The following is a 27,213-nucleotide window of genomic DNA, read 5'->3' on the forward strand; positions in this document are numbered from 1 at the left end:
TTTATTTAATATTGCCTTATTTAAGGTTGATGCAAATCACTATCCCCATCCTCTTCTCTAGTTAAAGTAAGATAACTGTTTGTTTCTAATTTCTAGTAGGTTGCAATATTCTACATTAATTTAAATATAACTTTTGTATTTTCAGAATGCACCAATGTCAGTGAAAGTACTTAAATTTAAAATTTAGTTTGAAAACCTTTTAGAGCCTAAGAGAAGTATTATACGAAGTATATTATAAAGAGTTATTTATCTAAAGATTTAATATTCAAGAACTGAATTTAAGTACTCAGTAAATACAGTGAAACAAATAGGAAAGACATGTAGTTACAACAATGATGAATGTTTGTGTGCTCATATCTAGGAGATAAAGATCACAAACAATAAAAAGTTGCAGCTTTATTAAAGGAAGACAATACGAATGTGATATTGTAGAAAAATATTTAGTTTAATGTGATTTATCCCTATTTTCCAACAATGATACAGATTTTTTTTTCTACAACAACATCTCACCATTTTTTCTTCTCCTTCCAAACCTCACTATTATATATTGATATTCATATGACAATAAAGGGAACAATTGCACTTTTAACATGTTGAAAATGTGTCATGGAATTACACGTTGTACATTTTAGCCATAGTTACATTTAATGTTGGGGTGAAGGGGGAGGGGGTTGGTATACATTTTTCCATCCACCATTTTTTTGGTTGTAGTCCTGTCTCAGTTGCTGTCTAATGTTTGCTGTCTGATCTGTAGTTTTATAGAAAATAAATCAACACCCTTTGACCAGCTAGGTTTGAAAATTCGGTAAACTATAAAATATGCTAAACTAATGCTTATTTCATAATACATTAAGTGAGCCAGTACACAAAGCAGTAGGTAATGTGGTGCTCACTTATTTTAATATAACGTGCCAGCTAAAAAAAATTCTGACCCTTTCATGTCATGTTTCTTTAAATGGTTTTAAATTAATTTTTAAAACTGAAATATCCCATTTTTTTATAAGTATCCAGACCCTTTGTTAGGTCACTTGCAATTGAGCGCTGGTGCATCCCACCACTATGAGTAGCCCATGAGATTCTTCTACAACCTACAGTACAGAAGTCTGAAACGTATACACCTGTTCATATACTGTAAGGTGTTACACAGCAACCATTCCTCACTAAAAACACAGTTTTTCAAATCTATTGGAGGATTCTTAGACCATATGAAACAAAGTACTCTGGTCCGATGACACAAAGACTAAAGTATTTCGAATCAGGAAATCAGGCACTGCACATCACCTTATTAAAAGCATCCCTACAGTCAAACATGCTGGTGGGAGCATCAGGCCATGGGGGGCTTTTTCTGTGATTGTTACTGAGAGATTATTCAGTCCCAGTCAGTATAGCAGGGAAAATGGATGCAGAAAAGTGAAGAGCTATCCTGAGTAAGAATCTTCTCCTGAGTGCTCAGGGTCTCAGGCTGGGGCGACAGTTTACATCTTAATAAAACAACGACCTGAAGCATGCCACAAGTAAAACTCATGAGTGGCTTCTGAACCACTCTGTGAAAGTTCCTGGACCTGAAACTCATCTCTGGAGAGGCCTGAAAATGGTCCCATGACTTTAAGATGAGTGTGAAACACAACAAAATGTGGAAAAATATGAACAGTTTCCATCTAAACTGTATATTCATGAACATGGATTTAATGTTAACTATTTACCATTTTTTAAATATAAAGTAAAAAGCTGCTCTTTATGCATATAAAATCTAGCTATAAATACCGTTATGATTTACAGGCTTTGGAGTTTTTTTTCATGCGAACAGAAATTAGGTTTTGTTTAAATTGAATACAACCTTGGACAAATGTTAGACGTGCCCTAGAGAACTGTGTGAATAATACATCTGCAATTTAAAAAAAAGAAAAAAAGACTGCAGTCTTAAGAAAAACAAAGGGGTGGTAATCAGATTGACACCTTCTGTACTTCAGATAGAGAGTGTCTTCAGGCAGCCTCGAGGCACTGACGGGGATGAACTCAGTTTTTCAATTTGGGATTTTCTTTTGGCCTGAACAAATTGTAACAAGATTTTAAAAAGCACAAAGCTGACATTGTGTAAATAGGTGTGCATGTGTGCATGTGTGTTAAATGCTTTCAAGTAGCACAGAATGAGGTCATTTACACCAGTGGTTTTCACAGCAGGTTTCCGGGACTCTCTGGAGTTCAATAGCCAGAGGGGGGGGTGATATTAAAATTAGTTACGCTGATGGAAATCATAACCCATTTTTATTATTATTATTATTATTATTACATTGGATCAGTAAAGTAAGTCAACAAAAACACATTAACTATAGGCTTAAATTTGAAGATTTTATTAAAACAATCAATTTAAGTGACCAGTCAAAAAATATATCATTTTAAGTTATTTTTTAACTGGTCACTTAAATTGATTGTTTAATAAAATCATTAAATTTAAGCCTATAGTTAATGTGTTTTTGTTGACTTACTTTACTGATCCAATGTATTCTGCCTGTGAACAGTATTAGAATAACTTTATGGCTGTAATAAAGTCAATTTGCATACATGTATATAAAATACAGGTCAAATTCAGGTCAAACTGGGACATTTGATTGTGCAGCATAACAGAACACAGTAATGAGCGTAAATAATACCTTTATTTTCCTATACAGTATAGATAAAGTATTCCTTTTACTCTGCTAGACTAATGCACTCAGCCCAGCATTTCACTAGCGCTTGTACAGCATTACTGCGGTAGAAGATTTTCTCAGTACGCCAGAGCCATGATCGGACTTCCTGCCTTACGTCTGAAACTCTGGCCTCCCAGGAACTTCTTTATTGGCCCATAATGCGGAAATCACTTGGAGGTCAGGACTGTATGGGGGATGTGGCAATAACTCCCAGCTGAGTTCCTATAAGTTGACGACATGTTATCCGGAGTCTTTCAAGTCTACAGTAATATTTTACTTCTTTGAAGAGTCTCATCACTGTACTATGCTTGAAGTTTTCTGTAAACATCAGTCGGTTTTATGCCTTCATTTGTTGGAAAGTTTATCAGAAGTCCCAGTTTGGCTTGAACGCCCTTTGTCAATCTCCTGTGGGTTTTCAGGGAATTTAGGTTTCACTTAAAGGAGTATGTGCCTACAAAAAATGTGTAAACTCCTGCTATAGACATAAAAACCATAAAACAAGCAAATATTTAAATAGTTCTGTACTTTTCAGTTAAGAATAGATCCGTGTTTGTCATAACAGGCGAGGCATCGATATCTTACTTTTATTGAGCTCAAATCCTACAACTGATTTAATATCCCAGATCTACTGCTGCATCCGAGGTTCTTCATCCTGATATATTAGCCTGGATTGTATTCTTAAATCACTTCAGATAAATCTCCTGCCAGCCACCTAATGAATAAATGCTTGCTGTGTTAATGTTTTTTGCAGTAGTACAAATTTTTCTTACCATTAAAGGCATTGCCTTAAATGCAAATCATGCTCTAACAACCAGCATATATTTCACTCTCCATTCTCTCTAGGAACCTCCGTACCAGCACTTCTGAACAGCACATCCAACCAGCTGTACCTACATTTCTTTTCCGACATCAGTGTGTCAGCGGCTGGCTTCAGGCTGGAGTACAAGAGTAAGAGCAGAGAGCATTCTGTACCTTAATGCTGTTTTATTCAGTATAGAAAGTACACCGTATGGACACCAGACCATCACATCACAGAAACAATATATGTATGCTGTAGCATTACAATAAGCCCTGATGTCACCTCCACAACTCATTACAATACTAAAATTCCAATATTTAGTATAAAGTCCATTATTCTTGAAAATCCGCTGGATTTGGCTGGGCATAGAGTCAAAAAGATGTCTGCAGTACTCTGGTGTTACTTGCTTATGTTGGTTGGTATTGCTTCCTTGATTCCTTTCTAAAGATCATCTATAGAAATTTACAGTACCACTTGGGAACAAATGGATTTTTGTTCAAAGGTGGACAACCTGACATCAGAAAGTAAAAGTCCTGCCACATGTTTATTCTATCCATTAACTGTACCATCCATTCATCTAGAAACCTCTGTAGTCCAACCAGGGACCATGAAGGCCAATGTTAATTATTGTTTTTATTCCCATTTTGTACAACTGTGGTAGAACATCAACATTCACACTACAGGGACACTACAATTTTGGATCGCCAATTAGCCTAACCTGCATGTCTTTGGACTGTGGGAGGAAACTGGAGAATCCTGAGGAAACCCACCCACAACATGCAAAATCCATGCACACAGTCCCGACATGGGAATCAAACCCAGGACCTAGAGGCACAAGGCAACAGTTATAACCATTAAGCCACCATGCCGCCATCAGCTATACCAGCCAATTTTAATTAGCACAACTTTTCAGCCAAATAGGCTGGAGCTAATTACTGACACCACCTGTTTTGTGCACAGGGAGAATTACAACATATACATGGCATATGTTGTCTTAATACTTTTGTTAATGCTGTCCTGTATATCGTAAAAAGCATCATATTAAAATCTGGTCAGTTTAAGTTGTTGAATTGGCCTACAAATTCCCCAGATCTTAATCTGATCCAGGATCTGTCAGACAAACAAGTCCGATCTATGAATTCCCCACTTCAAAATTTACAGTATGTAAAGTATCTGCTGCCAATATCGTAGTACCAGATAACCCAAAACACCTTCAGAGTTCTTGTAGTCTCTATGTCCATGATGGTTTAGAGCCGTTTTAGTACAGAATGGGGACTTCCGCAATATTGGGCAGGTGGTTTTAATATTAGGTCTGATTAGTTTATATCTAAATGCACTTCTAAGGATATTAGATTTATTACATTAGCCAGTGGATTGTCATGTGCAGCAATTTTCCACTGATCTATTTAAGTGAAGTCAGGTCTTGTATTATCAGGTGGCATATTTTTGTGTCTAATGATCAGCGGGAAAAAAAATCAATAGAAAAAAAATTTATATTGTTACCTAGTCAGTGTATGTGTGTGTGTGTGTGTGTGTGTGTGTGTGTGTGTGTGTGTGTGTGTGTGTGTTTGTGTGAGTGTAGACCACTGCTCTAATCATTTCTTTGAGTCCACTGATGTGATAATATGGAATTTAAATCGGATTCTCACACAAGTTAATTTATTACACAACAGAAATAAAAGCTCTAAGGAAATATCTTCATATCCATTATGTCTTTTTTCCCCTTCTCCAGCGGTGTCCCTCACAAGCTGTCCTGAACCAGTTATACCCATGAACGGTTTCAAAGTGGGAGAGCGTTTACAGATGAACAATGTCGTGTCCTTCCAGTGTGATCCTGGATATACTTTACAGGTGAGCCAGCTAAGTGTTTACCACTCGATACATAACCACTCAAGAGAAGCATTTCTGAACAGCTGTGCAATAGTGGGGTGTTTTGAGGGCTTGACTTTGAGGCTCACTTTGAGACTCGCTTCTTCTTCTTTTTTTTTTTTTTTCACTATGGCCAAAACAACAGATCAAAGCTCTTTTCAAAGTGCACTCTAAACGAGACGTGAATTACAGGACTGAGCAAAAAAAGTGAGCAGGTATTAATAAAAACGAATGGAGTGATCAACAAATTATAATATTGATTTATTGTCATGTGATTTCCTTGGCAGGGAGTGTCACATATCACCTGCATGCCAGGAACAGTCCGACGCTGGAACTATCCTCCACCACTCTGCATTGGTATGGACCTTTTCATTACCTTGAATGTAGTTTACTGTATGTTTGAATCCCCTAAGCCGCAGTTTGAGGGCTCTAAACACGACAAACATAAAGGCAAAGCTGATTATATACATGTCTAATAACATACAGTGGAAGATCTGCATATGAACGTCTCTTTTTTTTTACAAATTCTTTCGCTTTAAGAAATTTAATTTTGCAAGAAATTTGTCTGGCAGCGAACAAACCTAGCTACCTATCAAGTTACGGTAAACCTTGAAGCTTGTTTTCGTCAGTGGAAAACCAAGCAAAGTGAGTTAACATTTGTTGTTTATTTATTTATTTTTTATTTTGTGCACGATTTAGTGAAGATATAGTACTACGGTTTCTAAGAATGTTATCTAGGACGGTAGCAAGAACAAAAGGTCGTTCATTTTAGTTTCGTTTTAGGAGGAGCTGGTGCCAAGAGGAATTATAAATTAGTGTTTAGTGAGGTTTATTGTCTATTTATTTTATAATTGACATTATTTACATGTCTTTTCTAAATGTTTTGGTGGCTAGGATGTATTATCTGCATTTACATTATTTCCTATGGGGAAATGAGTTCCATAATACACCTTAAGAATTCGCCTCTGGAGCAGATTAATTCTGTTCACAGCGCTATCGCTGTATTTTGCACAGTGATCTGAGTTATAATAATTCCTGTTTTTTTTCCCACTTTATTTTTTTCCTAACTCAGTAGCCAGTTGTTTCCTATCACGTGACAACTACCAGGGTGGAGCACACAAATTCCTTTAACTTACCTATATAGTATATGAAGCCTGACAACCACAACAATCATTTCTTCCATATACCTGGGCTCACAGATACCCACGATTTCCTTTGGATTGATAAATAGAGGCTCCTGCAATAAAACTCCCTTCATGCAAACAGGTTTGTCCTGGCATATTCATGTCTTCTGACAGTAAGGAGTTTATTGCTTTTGCTGCCATCCGTCTGATTCAAATGGAAACCGTTTCAGTATTTTATAAGTCTTCTGCTCCATAGTGGCAGGCATGTCATTAAAAGGGCCCTCAAGGCCACTCATCTATCTGTCAGCTCTCAGGTGGGTCCTTCTTACACCGCAGTAACAACATCAAGACCTTGTGCAACAGTAAACGCTACTCTAACCACGACTGCTATAGAATAGATACAGTTTCAATACACTTTATGAAAGAATATGTGTGTGTGTGTGCCGTGTTAAAGATAGAGTGAGAGTGAAGAGTGAACATGAATGCCATGTCACAATTGCGATGCATGGCTTTTGACAAACATGAGTAATGGCTGTGACCTACTCGGTACTAATTAGTTCCGTCTCACGCTACAATTGGCAGAAGTACTGGAGAGAGTCATAGCTCGCACCAGCATAAGCATTTTCCGGAGAGCTTCTGATTGTCCAGACATGCGGAACAGTTTGAGCCTTTCTGTTCTCTGTGAGGTATCATGGGTTGTATTCACAGAGCCTTGCCAAGGCTTTAATCACAGTGATGCTGAAATCCGTCAATGTGTTTGACACAGAGCACTAAAAGAAGAGTATGAGAAGGTGTGGGACTCTAGGTGTGTGAAAGGTCAGCTAGAACAAATGAAGGAACTTCTTGGATGTGAAAAAGGCTAGCGCAGCACAAAATTAGACTCGTGTTGTACGTACCTGTAAATGTTATATATATTAAAGTATAACTATTTTCATATTCTTCCTGATGATTTTTTTTTCTGCATTGTACATTTCTGCAGCACAGTGTGGTGGGATCAGGGAGGACATGGAAGGAACCATCCTGAGTCCTGGTTTCCCTGGAAACTACCCTAGCAACAGCGACTGCACCTGGAGGATCTACCTACCAGTCGGCTATGGTATGGATAAGGACACAACCATGGCATCCCATTAAAAAAATATTTAAATATCTGTTATGTTTTGATGTTTTTAATGTTTTAAATATCACATGGAGGCATTACTAGTGTAATAGTGCTTGTGTTTATGGAGAAAAAATGAATTGCATTCTCAACCATAATGAATAATGGTCATGTTTCACAGTTAGTTGGTAAAACAAATGCACAAAAGCTCCTTTTGCACTCACTGCTTTCCAGCAGTGTTCACCATCGTTAGAATCAGTGGAGACTGCAAACCGTGGATTCAAAGTTCCAGAATGTGCTGCAGCTATAATTATATAGGCAGAGACTATCAGCAGGTAGTCGAATAGCATTGTGGGTAATTTTAGCCTTTTATTTTGTTTTTATGTTTAATATATGTGGATCAGGATTGTGCAATATAGAGTGGCATATCATTGTTTCAACACAACCTATGAAGAATTAAACTGAATTTTATTTTAAACACCTATACAAACATCTCACACCCTCACTTATCATCTATACCGCTTTACAGGGTCACTGGGGCCTGGAGCCTATCCCAGGAAACTTGGGTACACCCTGGACAGGCTGCCAATTCATCACAGGGCACATACACATACACACACTCACTTTGGGGAACGCCAGTTAGCCTAGTCTGCATGTCTCTGGACTGTGGGAGGAAACCGGAGTACCTGGAGTAAACCCATCAAGCAGAGGCGGGAACCCGGCCGAGTATTGAACTAAACCTTGGTGGTGCAGTGCTAACCACTAAGCAAGCGTGCTGTCTGGCCTATACACACATGACTAAGTGACAAAAAAAAAGGGTCACAAAGTTAAAGAAATAATGCGTATTATGCGTTTTTAATCATTATAAGCACTTTTTGTGAGTTCTACATTTTTGCAACGTAATTCCCATATTCCACTAGTGATAAAATGCATCTTATAAGTAATGATAACGTTGGTTCCACCTAACATATCTGAAACCCCAAAAGCACAGTACGATGTCTGAAGTCTCCCCTGTCGACACACACAGCAGGTTTTTTTTTTTTTTTTTTTTGTTTATAAATCGATCAGTGAACAAGGCTGTGTTGCTGGCATGAAGCTGTGCTTTTTGAGTTTTAACGGTTAAGGTCTGGAATTTTAAGCACAGAAGAAAGAGTCCTTTATGAAAAAGAACAACATGAACAAAAATAAAATTGCTTTAGATTAGGATTCTCAGCAATATTGCGCAAAAGAGGAACTCGGGATCTAGTCATAAAAAAGTGCTAATTATTACTATTTGTTGCATCCTGTGTTTCATTTATTTTTGTTATTTTTGTTATTATTTTTTTTACAGGAGCCCACATACAGATTCTCAATTTTTCAACTGAAGCCAACCATGACTTTCTGGAGATTAGGAACGGCCCCTTTGACACTAGCACCGTGATTGGCCGATTCAGTGGGCAGGATGTCCCGACATCTCTTCTAACCACTTCCCATGAAACCACAGTGTATTTCCATAGTGATCATTCCCAGAACAAACCAGGATTCCGATTTGATTATCAGGGTAAGAATGTGTGAACGTCTCGAGCTTCGAGTTTGTTCGTGTGTAAATCATCATACGTTAAAAAGCATAAATCTGTATGTCTGACTCTTAAAAAGCCAAGGGTAGAATATTTATAGCAGTACTTCATCAAAGCAAACAGCATTACAAATGTTACAATTTATCACTGTAGTCAACAGCATGCAGAACATTCCAACAAAAGAAATTAATTGAATGCTTTTGTTATTTATATTCTTAGTCGATCAGTCATTTACAGAAACATCCTATAAACAGACTCATTATACAGTATAAAGCTGTAAAAAAAATGTGGACCTGAACTGCTTCTGTCGATTATACTGTATATTCACCGGATTATAAGTATAACTGTAAAATTAAACTTTATCTCAGAAAGGGCAACCGTAATCGGTGATCGAATAAACATTTGCCGAATTGAAAAGCGCTATCAATATTTACATAATTATGTGAACATCATCATATAAATCAGACTTCATATTCAGCGCATGGCTTATTGCTCACTAAAGATGCTTTGATCCATTGAAATCCATTTCCTTAGGCAGATTTTTTATCCCTGGGTTGTCTCTTACCCCTGCATATGTTCTTGAGCATTTGACATTTCAAAATGAAATTGGCTGTGGTGGGTGTGCAGGGTCTATGCCTACTATGCCTTTTTCGAAAATGTCTTTAAGGACTGCTATTAAAGATAATTCAGATATGCGCGCGGATACGATGATCCACTGAGTGACCCTAAATTTTGTTAAGTAAAGTGTGCGATTTGCGTGCTGTTCGTAGGAGTTCCAGCTGTTGTTTTATGTGATCTTTCTCTGACCTTTCTGAGCTTGGAATCAGTGCAAAAATGGTTCATTACCCATATGCAATGTTATTTAAAAGCCTCAGTCACCCTCTCCGTCTCAGCCTTGTGAAAATGATGGACTGACTTGTACTTCTGAAAAAGCATTAAACTTCCTGTACAGTCGCCCCTTCGGTTTATCAAAAATAGATATCTACTGTGTAGAGCCCCATAGCTCGTATCGATCTCGGCTGTAATCACAAAAACATTATTATAGGCTCACCAGTCCAATCTTGTACTTTGACAAGCTGTGTTTTTTGATGGACTTCTGAGATTGGTTTTATGTCTACTTGTCTTTCTGTCTTAGCCTATGAGCTCCAAGAATGTTCAGACCCTGAGCCCTTTCACCATGGAGTAGTGGTGGGTGCTGGGTACAATGTGGGCCAGTCCATCTCCTTTGAGTGTTACCCAGGGTATCAACTAATGGGCCAATCCATTCTCACCTGCCAACACGGTACAACACGCACCTGGGATCATGCTTTTCCACGATGTGAAGGTAAAGTCCATACAGCTTTTTAATAGCAGTGTTCAGAAAAACAATAAAGTAAATACTGCATGTGTTTTTATCAGATTGGAGTAGGTTGTAGTTGACCCTGTTTGAGTAAAATTATGTACAATGCCAAAGAGACCATTACACAAACCTAGCACTCAGAAAGCTACAAGTTGGTCCCAGTGTAACATTAGAGGGTCTGTTTACAGTAATGATGGCTGGACCAAAATAAATGCAAAAAATGGGCATAAATGACTGACAAATATTTACGTATATACTATAGATCCTTTAAATTGCACATGATTGGTAGAGTGACTCTTCCTCTATACAAAGGTTTAAGTTAAGTTAAGCCTTTATTTGTCATATATACATTACAGCAGAGTGAAATTCTTTCTAAGCATAACTGGAGTCAGAGTGCAGGGTCAGCCATGATACCGCGCCTCTGGATCAGATCTTGCTCAAGGGCCGAACAATGGCAACCTGGTAGAGCTTGGGATCAAACTACTGACCTTTTGATCTGCCTTAGCCCTCTGAGTCACCACTGGCCTGTATAGATGGTCTCTGTCTGCACCGCATAAAGTGTGCATGTATGGATGAAGAAGTTTATATAAGTTGGAACCAGCACTAAAGACAAACCATGCATTGAGAGACCATCAGATGTCACAACTGGAAATTTCCAAAGAATTTTCATGAGATGGATTCAGTGGTTGCGCAAATGCATAGCTTGAAATGGAGAATATTTCTAGTTGTACTTTTGCATAGAGGAGTTACTGTACCAAAATTTGAACCTTAAATGACCTATGTCAGTTAATAAAAAAAAATGTTATGCCAACTTTTGCATTACTTTCGGTACACCTCTCGCGCATAAATTAATATAAGATGTTCCCATGACTTTGTTCGCATGGAATTCAATTGCATACTCATCAGCATGTTTTTGAAAAATTGTGGATTTTGGAATGAAATAAAGTTTTTGTGTTACCATTAAGTGCTTATAATGAAGGTGTGAGATTTTACATTTATTGAGTAGATTTCAGTTGCACACTTGTAACCGTGTATAAAAAAATGTATAGCGTCATGCAAAGAATTTTGAGATAATTTTTTATGTTATAAGGGCGTTTTACTTTTAAATTTCAAAGTAGCGTATCTTCTATTCTTGTGAGCCGATTACGATAAAACAAAGTCTATGTTTTCTTAAGCTCAGCCGAATACACCTGTAAAAATGTAGTTTTTTTCAGTAGTTTTTTACGTAAAAAATTCCAAAACCATCTTGATGTGTTCCATTACTCATTTTGCGTCCCCCTAAAATATTTTTTGCTAAATTCTTTAATGTACAAACACAGCAACGTTACAGTTGTTTTTTATATGTATATATTTATTTTTGGAATGCTGGGATCAGATTCATGTGTATCATCAATTAAGGTTTGTGCCTTAACATACAGTACAAAATCAGTTGTTACAAAAGCAGACATGGTCATACTGTAGCACAACCTTTTGTTAACAGCAATCACAGTTCTGTTAATAAGAAAATAACCTAAGCAATAAATAATCCCATTTAATTACGTCTTCAAGCATTTTTCCGCATAATTATTCTGGTTGTCATGAAGTGCCTGTGTAGGTTTCAGGTGGCCATATAAACACTGCTCTTAAGGAAAGTTATCATGGTTTTTATGGGCCTTTTGGTGCATATAACTGCATAGTCGTAGAGTAATGCTACCCAGGACTCTAGGGAATCCATAAATATAATACCACTATATTTTGCTAGAGTCACATCAGCAGATTTTTTGGACGAAATGGAAAGATGCTGCATGCAATGAGATACTGGTGCAGGACCTCAAGGCATGCTGGAATGACTGACTGAGTGCTTACGTAGCAAAAGCAAGTTTTCAAAGACCAGATAGATGCTTTTCCCTGTCAAGTGTACAGTCTGCCATTTTCTACCCTATCAGGTAGATTTTCTGATCTACGTTCCCCGAAGTGTTATGCAAATACTGTAATCTGTTATTACCATTGTTTGTTTATTTATTTAAGGGTTTTTAAAAATACATATTTTAATAGATTTATTTTAAAACTATTTCTGTAGAGTATATGCAAAGTAGAATACAAAGTATTAAACACACAGGGGAAAAAACATACCTTTTACTCATAGGACATTTTGCAGTGGTATATGTCGCAGTACACTCCACGGTACACGCCTCCATAGTACACGTTTCCACCATGGTGCTTTGTACTTTGGTACCGTAGTATGTACCATAAACAGTAGTATGACACTATGGAACATACAGTATACCAGAATACTGTCAGAGCAGAGGGTCAGTCCAGATGCAGCACCAATGGAGAAGATGGGGTTAAGGCCTTTGCTCAAGCCACCGTGGTATCCAATGAGTATCATGGTATTCACCAAAGGGGTACACACCATGGTACCCACCGAAGTGCCACAGTTCCTCCCTTGGTACTCTAAGGTCATATCCATAGTACTATGGTAATACTATGGTATATTATTGTATGTATTATAGTTTACCACAGTAAAATTCTCTTTTCCTTTTTCGCCCATGTTTGCTGCCATGAACAATAATCACACATACTGTACAGTTCATATCAGAACATGCAGAATATTAATACAGTTTTTAAACTGTTATAAAACATGTCAGGTTGTGATATATTTTTTCCTCTACTTTCTCTCTCTTTGCTTGACAGGTGAATGAGGGCACTGCCCATGTGAACAGATGTTTAGTGCATATGCTACTGTAAAATGCACAAATTTAGAAATTTAGATCTTGAAGGAAAGACTAACAAGTTAACTATAAAAGTATAACGAGTACTAAATCAATACTAGCTTATTAATGCTAAGGAAAACATAATGCCAGACCGGGACCCAATTTAACCCCTGAATATACTCTAAATTAGCAAACATAACTCAAGCACATCATGTATGTTGGATTGTTTTGTGTTGCACAAAAAGCCTCATCTCCCTTTTGACATCCTTATGCACACCAAATGTCCAGCAATGTAAATTTTATAACTTGGGTCTATGTTGTACGGGCAAAACTGCATATGGGTTGTCTGTCTGGTTTTGTTCTGGTCTGATTCTGGTTCTGGACGTACATACTAAATAAAGTATTTTACACAGGAGCATGCAACCATACAAGATTTCATTGAGATCACGTCAATCACAGCGGCACGATAATCTTAAAGCACAGTCAGAAACACACATTTAACTGTTGCCGTTCTGTACTACATTCATGTACAAGATAACGTTGGCATGGACGCAGGTGTTAAAAGGTTTGCTTGCTTTAGATCTTCAGCAGTTTACAGTATGTCCTTGCTTCAATATCAGCCCTGGACATCCCTTGTGTGCACAAAATGAAACTTAGTAGTTAAAAAAAGTAGTATGACACTCAGCACAGCTAAAGTTTGATGAGTTTAACCTTTTTTTTTTTTAGACAAGGTTGCAGTATATCGCAATTTGTAGTCAGTCCGAGCATTATAGCATTTCACCCTTGATCTTAGTGTATTGATCAGAAACATGCTGAAAATGCTTAGAGAGCACTTAAAAGAGTGAGTGACAATTTTGATAGTTTGTTAGAAGTTAACTTACGCCATCTCTTGTCCTTTCTCTTGCCGTCTCTTTCTCTGACAGACTTTGACAGACGGGCCCTCTCTCTCCATAACAGATTAGACTCAGGACTTCACTCTGTGTGTGCACTCATGTACTACATTTAGTCTATTTTGCATGACAAATGTGATCGATGTTCATCATGTCCACTCCTGCCTACATCCTCCTTTATGCCTTTCCTCATCCTCTCTGCTCTCCCCTTCCAATGACACAGTCAACAATGTTAGCAAGGCGGTTTTACAGTATAACTTTGCTGTTTTTCTCCTTTCCTCTACACAGTCCTGCGCTGATCAATAGAAATCACTGCATGTTTCTGCTCAGTTGTACTTTTGATCAATGCCCTGATCAATACTTCATTTAGCAGGCAAGGTGAAGGGGGCAATCATGCTGCATTAGGAATTAACTTAGAAATGAAAAGGAAATCAGAAAAGAGACCACGGTCCCAGGGTGTAGGCCTCAGTGCAACTTGGTAAATCTTTAGTGTTCAGGTGTGCGTGTGCTAAATCAGACTCCAGCAAAGCTGACACATAAGATCAGGATTTAGTTTCAGACAGGCCAAGAATATTCAAATGCTCAAAAATAGCTTTAAGTACAGTGTGGCTTTAGGCATTTTTAAAGTGCAGTTGGGAAAGGAACATAGACAGCCCTGTTTTGGCTGTGTTCTGATGCCCCAAAGGGTTTGTGTGGGAGTCAGTATCTATGTCACTCCACCTCACTCTTGGTTCTCCTGTCCCCTGGATAAGGTTATTCTCTTATCTCCCTGAAACATACCTCGCCAGACCTCGCATGCAAACAGGCTTTTTTTACTTAATTCTAGGCCGCAGTGAGTCACATTAGTGGACGAGTTGTAAAAAAAAAGAGAAAGAAGATTCCCATTTCTCTGTGATTCCCCTTGGAATTTGCTTTTGTGAAATGTCCTATTCATGGTGTCTTATTCATTATATTTTTCCTCTTGCTTAGCGCCATGTGGAGGGAATATTGCATCAGACAACGGAACCATCTTTTCTCCCGGTTATCCAGAGGAGTACCCGAGCTCTGCAGACTGCACATGGCTGATCACAGTGGCCCCTGGTCTGGGTGTGCGCCTAAATTTAACCCTGCTGCAGGTCCATGGGCCCCATGACTTCATCACTGTATGGTAGGCTGATAGCAAGTCGTACACTCTGCTGGACAGTGTCACAACACAGCACACACTTACAGTAGGGCTGTCATGTCCATGAATGTCATCATCTCTGTCTTGCCTGTTATAACTGGGGTAAACAGTGACTGCATTTTGTAGCACGCTCATCATCCACAGCAATCAGTCCACATTGAAAATTACAAGTTTTCCCATAATAATAAATCGGATTTGAAAGGCTGGTAATGGATTTTTGTTTATCGCATTTGTTTTCATAGCCGCTTCCAGTGCTACAAATTCCATGCTCATTTTCTTTCCTTTGTGCTTAAATGGCTTGCTGGACAAATGAGCAGCCAAAGCTTTAGTTCAGGGGATAATTCATCACCCTCCTAGCTTCTCTGATCTTGTTGGGGGGAAAAGTACAGGCTAACCATTTCAAGGACACATGTCTCTGTGTCACTCACTATCATACTCACAGCTTCTCAGTGACAGGTTATTAGTGTGGGTTTTACACATCTTTAGGTCCGTACACGAAATTTATATAGAGTAAGCGACACACGTGGCCAAATGTTCTGTTTTTATTTATTTATTTTTTTTATCTCAGTAAGATGAAGTTGCTTCTGCTGGAATTGGCTTCCCTTTTTTTCTTAACTATATTTTAAGGCATGGTGATGTTTGCTTGTCCATTGATCGTGTTGGTAGCACTAACTGTTTTGAACTAGAAAGTGCTACCTGACCAAGCGAATTAGTGGACCAAAACTATCTGTTGTATATGTTATGCTATATTCTTGTCAAATTAATTTTATCAGCTATTAAGGGAACGACATTAAATTTAATGTAAAGAGACTAAACTGAGTTCCCAGATTGTCAGGTTTAAAATGACGGAAGACTGGATGATGTGTCCGTCACGCCTCAACACACTTGGTGACTCGCTGCTTGTCAGTCAGGAGAGATACACACACACACATAGACACACCATACATGATAGTGTCTAAACGTTCTCTCCGGTTTATTGACCAAAAATGGGATATTTACAGTAAGCCTTGGGATATTTTTTAAGTGAATACAAAGTGCTTGTACTGTACTATACCGTACATATGTCAAGTCCATCTGTTGCACCAAAAGAGAACGAGAAATTTTTCAATTTGAGCACACCTGACCATCATACCAAGATGTGGTGTATCCCCCAAAACTAGAAGGTCATAGAATGTCTAGAATGTCTTTGTCTGCTGTACAGTAGCCTTATGATTTCTCTTTACTTAGAGCTAGGAGGTCTGTTGCTGCATGACAATGCCTCTGTACACAAAGCAAGGATTGTAAAGGCATGGGTTGCCAAGATTAGAGTAGACGAACTTAAGCACATTGGCTTGCACAGAGCTGTGACCATAACCAAAGTGGACACTGTTGGGGTGAATTAGAAAAGCAACAACAGCCGAGGCATCCTCGCTCAACATAAGTGCCTGACCTCACAAATGCTCCTCAGCCTGAAGGAGCACAAATCCCCAAGGCCAATCTTTCCACAATAGTGGAGTTTTGAATAGCAGCAAGGGGGCAACTGGCTAATGTAGTGTAATGGGATGGGGTTTGATGGTCCGGTGTCAATTTATTATTGGACATGCAGTGTAGGTGATAGATACTAATTTGTCTTCATTGTTGCTTCATTGCAACTACACTAAACTCCATCCATCCATTCATTAAAACTTTTAAAAAATTGTAATTCCTGGCAAGTCTTTGTAGAATTAGAAACTTTAGGATATGCTATTATTGAAGTGCATTGGGGTGGTAATCATACCATGCAGTCATAGATCATTTGCCTACATATAACATATAAAGGGAATTTCTGTTTGTATGTATACCTGTTTGTATGACAGCAGAAGCACTGGCCCTCTTTGATTAAGCTTGTTTTCCAAAGTAGATTATCGATGTCCTTGTAGTACCGCCGTGCTGTACAGCATTTAATCATGTTTACACAAAACTAAGGTGTGATGTAATTAAATGTCCCTTTCTCAGTGTTGCAAGTGTTTGTGAAGACAGCCAGGGAAAAGCTCCATTCTGGCAGCTTGACTACAGTACTACAGCAAACCAGCTCTCCTCCAGCCAGACTTCTGAATGCACAGTAGAGAGTGTAATCTCTAGCGCACACTCAGAGAGACACCAACAGACGGTTTTTAAACTGACTGACTGTAGTCAAAATTGGGATCGGGAAATGGCCAAATTGCCCCAGCAGCATGGAGAGATGGGAGGAAAGATGGAAGGGTTAGTGCCTAAAGTAATTCAGTGCTCGGTTCTAGCCAACAGGAGCCAGGATTGAGAATTTGGATGCCACGGAGCATACTCCTCCATCATGGAAGATGTAATATGCAGAGGAACCTTGTGTGGCTGGACTCCAACTCCGTTTATTAAAATGTTAGATGTCAGATCAGATAGAATTGAGCAGTGGAGGAGAGTAGAATTTGGAAATCAGGGAACTTGAATTGTGTGTCTTCTGTCTCTGTAGGGATGGACCACAGGAGAATGCACGGAAGCTTGGTGTGTTTACAGACGGTGAGCCTAACGAGCCACCCAGCAGCACATCTAATCAGATCCTCATACGCTTCCGCAGCAACACGGAAAAAGGCGGACTTTTCAAGATCAACTACCAAGGTATCCCTGCCTTCCGGCCCTTATTCATATTTAGGCAAATGGATCCTTTAATTCACTTACACTGCAGCTCCCTTATTCTTCTCACAGCCTACAGACTCCAGTTTTGCTTACCCCCTCCCATCATTCCCAACGCAGAAATCCTGATGGCCAGCAAAGAGTTCAAAATAGGTACGTGCCGTCCCATCTCTTTCTCATCCAGGCCAAAATATTAAGGGTGCCAGGCTTGAGCATGTGTGGTGTAAGAGCATGTGGCCTTTGCCGATTTACGCAGAACATTTTGAACACAGGAGCAGGCTGCCAGTTCATTTTCAGGCCTGAGCGCCTCTCATTAATAATGTTCCCAGAATAGCAGAGGCAGCCACACAAACACACACACACACACACACATGCACGCACCTTCCTCAGCGCTAACACAATCCCTCCTCCAGAACTCACTTTGAGGAGGGAAAGCTGCTTCTCCGCCAACACAACAAATCCCACAGGGACTGTGCTGATATGCTGATTCATTGCCAGAGCTGGAAAATTGGTTCATACAGAATTAAAAACAGGAGATCTCATTGTGTTGTTTAAAGCAGCATGATTATCCTGTATTTTTTTCTTTTTTTTCTGATTATACCAGATGCAGAATATACACCTTATATTCTTCTTATATTTTATGTTTTTCATTTCGACAGTTATTTTTTTTTATATTTTATATTTTGTTTTATCTTCTACAGCTATATTTTTCTTAGCTAAAGTTTTTTCTATATTTTATTTTTATTTTATTCCATATTTATTTCTTATTAATAATCTTTTTTTTACAGTCACATAGAATCATTTAATCAAATGTTAGTTGATTTCCCACTGTTGTGGTTATTGTTTTTTTTTTTTTTTTTTTTTTTTTTTGTATCTATTACACTATGATAACCGAGAACAAATAACAAAAACTTTCTTTCGGCTGCTTCTATCAAGGGATTGCCACAGCGGACCGTCCGATCCGCACACGACTTTAGCACAGGTTTTACACCCGATGCCATTCTTGACGCAACCCTCCCATTTTATCCGGGCTTGGGACACTCATGCATGCAGTGGCTGGGTAGTATGGTGTGTGGCAACCAATTGACAGTGGGGCTCGAACTTGGATCCCCAGATTCAGGAACCATCAACCTAGAGCCTTAGCTACCTGAGCCGCCACTGCCCTTTTAAAAAAGAAGAAAAAAAAAGTGAATAAAAAAGAAAATCACAAAAAGTTACCAAAAACAATCTCAAACCCATTTGGGAATTTATTTTGTTTGTGTTTTTTTTTTTTTTCTCTATTATTATGTATATATTTTTTTTCTTTTAAGAAAAAACCCATGTGTCAAGCCACAGAGCATAATACATAAATGCGTTCAGCGAAACATAATCAAACACTCATGCACACCTACTGTAGGCTATATGTAATTTATTTATTTTTTAAATAATCACGTCAACTAGCTAATTTTATATATATAAAAAAACACTTCTAGTGTGTCGAACAAGGTGTTTCCTTTATCACTGCTCTCGTTGTTCTGAAATGAACAGCTCCTGTAAGTACCACGTTTTGGGCTGATGCAAATTCATCACTTTGCAAATTCTTCATGTAATCAAGACCCTGTGAAGGTTTAAACAGCATTCTATCTCTGGCATTAACTCGCACTGATTCTCTGCTGTTTTGATCATTGATTATGCAGTACATTAGCTTAATTCACTGCTTTAGCAAAGGCTCTTGTCTTGGTAGTAAACACACACACATGCACAAATATATTTTTTTTCAGTTCTGCAATTACCAGATATACTGTATCTTCAACAGCCTTGTAAATCTAAAGCGATTTTTTACAATTTGTTTTTGCTTTAAGTTAGAATAGCTTGGCTGACCCCGTGTACGGTTTCAACACTTTCTCTTCTGTCACCATTACTAAATTCATGCACTTCCTCTTTCTGCAGTCTCAGGTAAAGGTTAGAATGAATAGTGTGCTGTGCTGTTTCCCTAATTATTCTGCAGCGCAGGCATGTCAAGTCTCTCCTTGTCCTTTTATCCCTCCTAGTATCCTTATGGTCATTATTTCAGACAGTGAACGGAAATGCACTTCATTAAGCCTTGGGCAAGACAGAAATTACCGGCCAAGAAATTGCTGCTGTTGATCTGTGCAGTCTGATCTATTTGTGAAGCTGATTGTCTATTAAGTTAGCCAGGCATGCAGTGAGATGTATAACAGAAGCAGAGTTTTAATGCCAGCATTGTTTTGCCTCTCTACAGGGGATATAGTGCGCTACAGGTGTTTACCAGGGTACCACCTCAATGGGAACAGCATCTTAACTTGTCGCCTGGGGACACATCTGGAGTTTGAAGGACCTCCACCTTCATGTGATGGTAAGGTTTGGTATTATGTTTGCCATGGTGTCATGTACTATATATGTTTTTTAAGTATATCAATATTTTTTATGTAAAAAAAAAAAAGGATTTAGAGAGTAAGAGTGCATTGTGTCTGTGTAGTCACATAAGCCAGTTGAGCTGCATGGCCAGGCGTTAGTGATGGGAAGTTTGAATCATTTAAGTGACTCGGTTCTTTGAATCTTGTTCATCAAAATGAACGAATCCTATTTTTGAGTCATTTAGTTCATTTTATTCTTTTGATCAGAAATTAAATAAAATGTTGCATTTTCAATAAAAAGACCCCCAATACATCTACATACAAAAATTTTGGCCATAGTTCCAGTTTTAAAAAATAATACAATGCAGCTAAGGACATATTATAATAAACAGAATGAGTAGCTCACCTCTCATATCTTCCAGTCTGAGTCGTTTGTAACTTTGGAATTTTTTGCACCGCATAGCGTCTATGGGAGTCACGTGACAAAAGAACAAACGACTCGGAGTAGAGTCATTAAGAAAGAATCGCTCAATTCTGTTTCCGGTACATAACCTACAGAGGTTTTGTGATGACTTGCACATGCATGCCAGTAGAAAATGAACAAATCACTCTCTGAGACTACTCGTTCTTTTGAGTCACGTTAAAGATTCGTTCAAAAAGAATGACTCGTTCATGAATGACCCATCACTCTTCCAAAGACTTGAGCCACTTCTCATTCCTTCATATTATATTAAAGCAAAAATGTAAATTTAGAAATTGGATACAATTTAAGAACTGGTTGTAAACCAACCTCAGCAGCAACCTCGTTTCCCCTCTCGTCTTTTCCAACCACTTAGCATTCAGCATCACCAGTATACTAATCACCGACCTGATCATCTGTCATCATCTGCTCCTGTTTCTCACTGGTTCATGCCTTAAGCTAGATGTTCTTTTATGCTTGAATGATTCAAAGGTCACTGTGTGGCTTAACAAACAAAAAACATTCTTCTGAAACTGGACAGGTACAGGAACTAGACTGAAAAAGAGAGACAAGAAAGTCATTTAGGAAACCTGGAGATTTCTTTTCTCAAGACTAAAAAAATTAAAAAATGAGGGATGGCTCAAGACTTCTGCACAGTATCGTTTATTATTATTAATAGCCTCATCATCATTAGCATCTTGGATATCTTTGTATATATAATTTGTTTTGTTTGGATTTATTTATTGGCCATGCAGGTATATATCACTGGACTGGAGTGTATGATATAATCCATATTTAAAGAATAGAAGAAACTATTTTCAGCAACAACTAGTCAAAGCCGAACACTCCACCATGCATAAGGTCTCTTCATTCTTACCAATTTCATTTGGCCCCCAAAATTGCCTAGTTATTATCCTCTTTTCATTATACCCTTTTCTCCTATCATAGTGGAGGAGCATCAGCTTCAGCGCTGGTTGAACATGTGACTCAGTAGATGATGAGAGGAAAAATGATGTGCTCACTGTGGAGCTATCATTCAAATGCCAATTTAGACAGCTTCAGCACAGCAGTTTGGCATCTTAGTAGAATAAGTCCTGCTTAATTGATGTAAAGTGATTTCTTTTTTTTTTTTTTTTTCATGTACAAGAGTACTTGCATTTGGTCCCATGATCATGCACACTTGGTGAAATGAGTCGTTTAGCATTTAGAGATCCACAGTCATTTTCCCACTTGGTCTTCTTACAACTGACTTTGGTTGTTCACAGCACACTAAATAAACTTGAATTATTTATAAGAAGCGCTTATGAATAATTCCAATTAATTATTGATGGATTGCTGTGAAGTCCATTTTTTAATATATGGATCACTGTATGTGATTCAGCATCAATTTATTCCTATAAGATGAACTAAGCTGTTTTCATGGATGTAGAAATCCTTCTTAGTATCCTTGGTATAAGTTATTCATCAGGTAAATTATGAAGCGGTTGTACTGTCGTGACAAGAACTATGGAAAATATATAATCTGCACACACACACACACTCACACACACACAAACTCACACACACTCATACATCTGTCTTAATATTCTTGTGAGAAGCTTTCATTGACATAAATGTAAATGCGGCAAATTAATTCTATGCTAAATGATTAATTCTCTGCTAAATGGCAAATTAAATCTTGTGACTAAATTTAACACTAACCTAACCTTAACTTAACAAGGAACTTCAAGGGGGAAAAAAATACACTTTTGCTTTAAATTCTGCTTGTGAGTGCATCAAATCCATGGGGCGCTGAAGTCTAACTGGGCATTTTGATTGTGCAGAAGAACAGAACACAGTTATGAGAGTAAAAACTATATCCTATTATCCTATTGTTTCACTTGTGCTTGGACACCATCAAAGAAGAAAGTTTTCACAGTATGTCGGAGCCATGATCAGACTGCCTGCTTCATGTCTAAAATGCTGGCCTCCCAGGAACTCCTTTAGTGTGAAAATGGCTTGAGGTGAAGTCAGGACTGTACAGGGATATGGCAATAAATCCCAGTAATGTGTGCAAGTAGTGTTGTGAAGGATTGTGTGTGTGTGTGTGTATATGTCTGTGTTTGTGTGTATGTACAGCTCCCACAGACGGATGCTTCTCTTTAAAAAGTTGATAAGTTATCCATCAATTTTCAAGGATCAGGCGTTCCACTTCCTAAATGTTCACTGGAACGACTACAGTGGACTCTGTGGCAACTCAGCCTGATGGTTCATGGATGTACAGACTTCTTTAAAATGTTTGCAATATTCAAATATTTGAGAACCTCATCACCGTAATGTGCTTGATGTTTTCTTGTCATTTTTTTATATCAATTAGTTTTATACCCAAATTTAAGAGAAATTTGATCAGAAGTCCCAGTTTGATTTAACCACCCCTTGTAAAAAACACACAAAACACACACACACACACACACACACACACATACACACCATGTTTTGTGTATATTTGTGAGTGCTTTCTTATGACTTTTGTATTATTGTCAAATAAGTATTTATCATTTTTTATTATAAATACAGTGTGTGAGTTCTCTCCAGTTTATTTCAACAGATCCATCGATAATAATCAGAACTACAAAACCCAACCATCCACAGTTTATTTGCCTGTGTTTGTCCTCACTCAACATGTGTGTAAATGATGATTGGTCTCTTTTCTGTTTATTGGCAAAGATTGCAGTTTTTTTTTTCTTGGACAAAAGACTGAAAAAGAGAGACATGGCCTAATAAATGCGACTGATTATGAACAGATGTTGTTACTTCTTCTGACATAGGCAAGTAATACAGGGAACAAAAACTACTGTAGAAGGGAGCAGGTGAGTGAGAGTGTCTGATTTAAAAATAATAATAATAATAATTAGTATAGCCTCAGACATGACCTTCTTGCACTTTACTTTAAACTGCTGGATTTAAACTGGAGTAATTCTTCTTATCATTAATTAGAGGTTGGCAGCAGCGAATCATACCAGGTATATGAATAAGACTTTATATTAAGGAGAAGCGTGGTCATGTGACACCTGTTCTATTCAGCTGTCAGTCATATTAAAAAGTCCAAGCTTTATCAAATTGAGCAGAGAGAGCGAGAGAGCGTAGGAAAGATAGTATTATAGGGGGCAATATAGTGGGTATAAATGTTGTGGTGTTCTCATGTTTTCTTTATCTCTGTATGGTTTTATGCTTGGGTTGCTGTAAACGGCGAAAAAAAGGAATTGACCAAAAAAAAATTTTTTTTTAAAGCATACATATAATAAGATTGCTCACACTAACAAGTTATGATTTAGAAATGTCTAGACAAACAAGAAATAAAAGCTAGGAAAGAAAAACAAAAAGAAAGTGGGGAGTGTATGAGCGGGAAGGCTGAGAGGACTGAGAGGAGAAACAGGCACAGCTCATTGAAATGCAAGAGATATCGAGGCTGCAGCTGCCCCCATATCACGGTCCACATTGTCTCACTGTACACCATCATCATTCTCCTGCTTTCTCATCTCCCTCCAGGTCATCAATGCCTTCCGTTTGCTATCTCTGCTTAACCGAAAGGACCACGATTGTTTACATACAGTACACACACACACACACACACACACACACACACACACACACACACAGATATGTTAGATTCTTTCGAAGAAACCTTAAAGCTGCATTGCCCAAGGTAAATAGTCGTGAGAATTCCAGAGGATAGGATTGTGAATTAACTATCGTTGAATGTTTGAGTGTTTCTGCATTGCATTTTATATAGTAGTGACAGTATAGTAGTGACCCTCCCACTGTCTCTAGGCTCATGGATGGGTATTAAGTGAAGCAGCAAAGCAGTTGTAGCCATCCTACTGCAAAGGCAAAGGCAAAAAAAAAAAAAAACATGGAATGCCTTGGACTTGTCAGGTGAATATTCAAGCCAAATCCACTGAAGACAGAAGTAAAACCGAGTACTGTACATGGAGAAAGTGTGGTGGAAAGAGGTCAGGGTGGGTGCCCTGTTGGTGCTTACATTATTTACTGCATTAATTAATTATAGCACCCCTAATGAATGTTAAGGAATAAGCACATATATTCCTGTATGTTTTTTTTTGTTTAGTGTTACACTGGTTAAAATAGAAACAGTATAGTCGCTTCCGTAAAGTCACACGGTTCAGAGTTCTTAGAACCTAATTAATAATTGTTTGCTGAAACCCCCACAATTTCGCGGAAACTGCAAATATCCTATGAAATATTTTTATGGATTTGTTTCGTACCAGTATATAATTTTTCGGGGCCTCCGAGTGATGCAGTGGTAAAGTGCTCGCCCTATCATCCGGGGATCGCTGGCTCAAACCCTGGGTGATGCTGTAACCTCTCGCAGCCGGAGGTCTAGAGAGAGCTGACTGGCCGAGCTCTCTCAGAGGAGAGGGATGAGAGGTACTTTGTGCTCCCACATTAATCACGGCTCTACAGCCAATCAAGGAGCGGATAGCGGTGTCCTCCGAGTGTGTTACACCGCCCCCAAACGGTTTATGAGCGAGCAGTTTGAAAAGATGCGTTCGGCTTGCGTCACGTGGTTCGGAGGAAATACGTGATAGTCTTTGGCCTTAATATGGGAGCCCCCTAGTGACAGGAAGGAATTGGACATGACTAAATTAGGGAGAAAAAAAAAAAATTCTAAATTATTTTCAATACATTTTTTATTTTAAAAAAGTCTATAATTTTTCATGCATTTTAACGCTAAACTATTACGAACAATATAATTTACTAATTTTGTAACATAAATATCGGCGTAAATTCAGCTCAATTTCCATATAAAATATAATACTGTATTCATTTTAATGACTGTAAAGACAACACAAAGCAACCATAGAGGAAAATGCAGCTTGGGATAGTCAATTAATAAAGTATTTACCCTACAGTACTTATACTAAAGAAAACGACATTAAATTACAAAGAAAGCGTGCTTGCATGAATTACAGTACATATAGGGGTAACATCTGTATTTTACATTCTAGCACTGCGGGAGATGTACTGTAGCAGTACAGTACTGTACAGTATATGGGTTTACCATTACATTCTTTATTTTCTCTTTTTCTTTTGTTTAAAGCTGAGTTTGGAATGAAATTAAAGTTTTTCTGAGCACATTAGGGGACATGCTGTGGGTTTACACTATAAAAATAGGCATTTATTTGACAACATCCAAAATCCGTGTTTTTTCACAATTTGCGGGTGCTCTAGAAATGTAACCCCTGCGAATTTTGGGGATCTACTAAACATCCACATTAGCTAATAATTAAATTAATTTAATTGTTGATAATTTACTGAACTCTGGTCTCCAAGTATAAAACGTTGGAGTTTTCATTTCTAGTTCTAAATTTTGCCAGTTAGCAACCACAAACATATAAGTTTATTCAATTTGTTGACTTGTACTGGTATTTATAGGCTCAATTTTACTAATTAACACATGAGCATTTATTGTGTATTTTTTTTCCAGCAAGTGTACTGTATGTGTAAGAGTGTTTCCTTCTTCACACCACCATTACAGTCACATACACTACGTAGAGCTTAACATCAAGCTTATAGATAGCGTGCCACAGAGCTAAAAGCCCCCCGGGTGAAATCAATAGAAAGCAACAAATGCCAGTGGTGCGGAAACCTTCAAAAATAGAAGTGTGTTCATTGTTTGCTGCATGTTGTCTTAAATGGTTTTATTAACCTTTGTAACCTGAGTAACATATTGCTTTAATGATGGCCATTAGTCTAAAGGAACTTTAATAGTCTCTAATACTGTTGTTTACTCACTCACTCACCGTCTATACTGCTTTATCCTGTATACAAGGTCACGGGGGGGCTAGAGCCTACCCGAGGAGACGAGCGCATGGCCGGGTACACCATGGACAGGGTGCCAGTCCATCCCAGAGCACACACATACATACACACTCACATCCTTATTCACACACTATGGGCAATTTGCAAGTCTTTGGACTGGGGGAAACCTGATTACCCGGAGGAAACGCACCATGCATGGGGAGAACGTGCAAACTGCATGCACACAGACCCAAGGCAAGAATCGAACCCGGACCCTAGAGCACCAGTGCTAACCTCTAAGCTACTGTTACCCCACTGTCGTTTTAGTTCTGCCATTATCCCAGCCTCAAAAATTGGACAAACAAAATAACTACAAATATATTATTATTTTTTTAATACTTGGATGCAATTCTTTTAGACATCACCAAATGTTGTTTCCAAATGCTTTCAGATTATCAGATTATATAAATGTTTTTAGTAATGTTACCAGTGGTTTGCATGTTATACTTACATTCATGAAGACTTGTTTTAATTGTAGACTTTGACTGATATGTTTTTACCTCCTCCAGCGTTTTCTTAATTAGGCTATATGGCGTGAAGGTTTTTTTGTTCTTTTTAAGGAAAGAATTCTGCAATCATTCTGCAGTCTTTCGTGGGCTTCAAGGCCTTTTGGTTTGTGAAATAAAGGCCTATAAAAATAGCTGTAATTCCCTTATGGTTAATGCAGTGGGCAAGTGTTTATGCCCATAGTGATGGC

General features: G+C 38.2%; 1 protein-coding gene across 1 annotated transcript in view; it reads left to right on the forward strand.

Moving 5' to 3' along the window:
- The window catches only part of csmd2 (CUB and Sushi multiple domains 2), a 393,418-nt gene that overhangs the window by 303,838 nt on the left and 62,367 nt on the right, over positions 1–27,213 (forward strand). Inside the window, exons 37-46 of the mRNA XM_053492012.1 lie at positions 3,531–3,635; positions 5,219–5,337; positions 5,643–5,712; positions 7,459–7,575; positions 8,906–9,115; positions 10,267–10,455; positions 15,023–15,200; positions 17,677–17,822; positions 17,910–17,990; positions 20,080–20,193. Coding sequence (XP_053347987.1) covers positions 3,531–3,635; positions 5,219–5,337; positions 5,643–5,712; positions 7,459–7,575; positions 8,906–9,115; positions 10,267–10,455; positions 15,023–15,200; positions 17,677–17,822; positions 17,910–17,990; positions 20,080–20,193 — 1,329 coding nt within the window. The remainder of the gene's footprint in view (positions 1–3,530; positions 3,636–5,218; positions 5,338–5,642; positions 5,713–7,458; positions 7,576–8,905; positions 9,116–10,266; positions 10,456–15,022; positions 15,201–17,676; positions 17,823–17,909; positions 17,991–20,079; positions 20,194–27,213) is intronic.

Source organism: Clarias gariepinus, chromosome 3, assembly GCF_024256425.1.
Source record: "Clarias gariepinus isolate MV-2021 ecotype Netherlands chromosome 3, CGAR_prim_01v2, whole genome shotgun sequence".
Lineage (NCBI taxonomy): Eukaryota > Metazoa > Chordata > Actinopteri > Siluriformes > Clariidae > Clarias > Clarias gariepinus.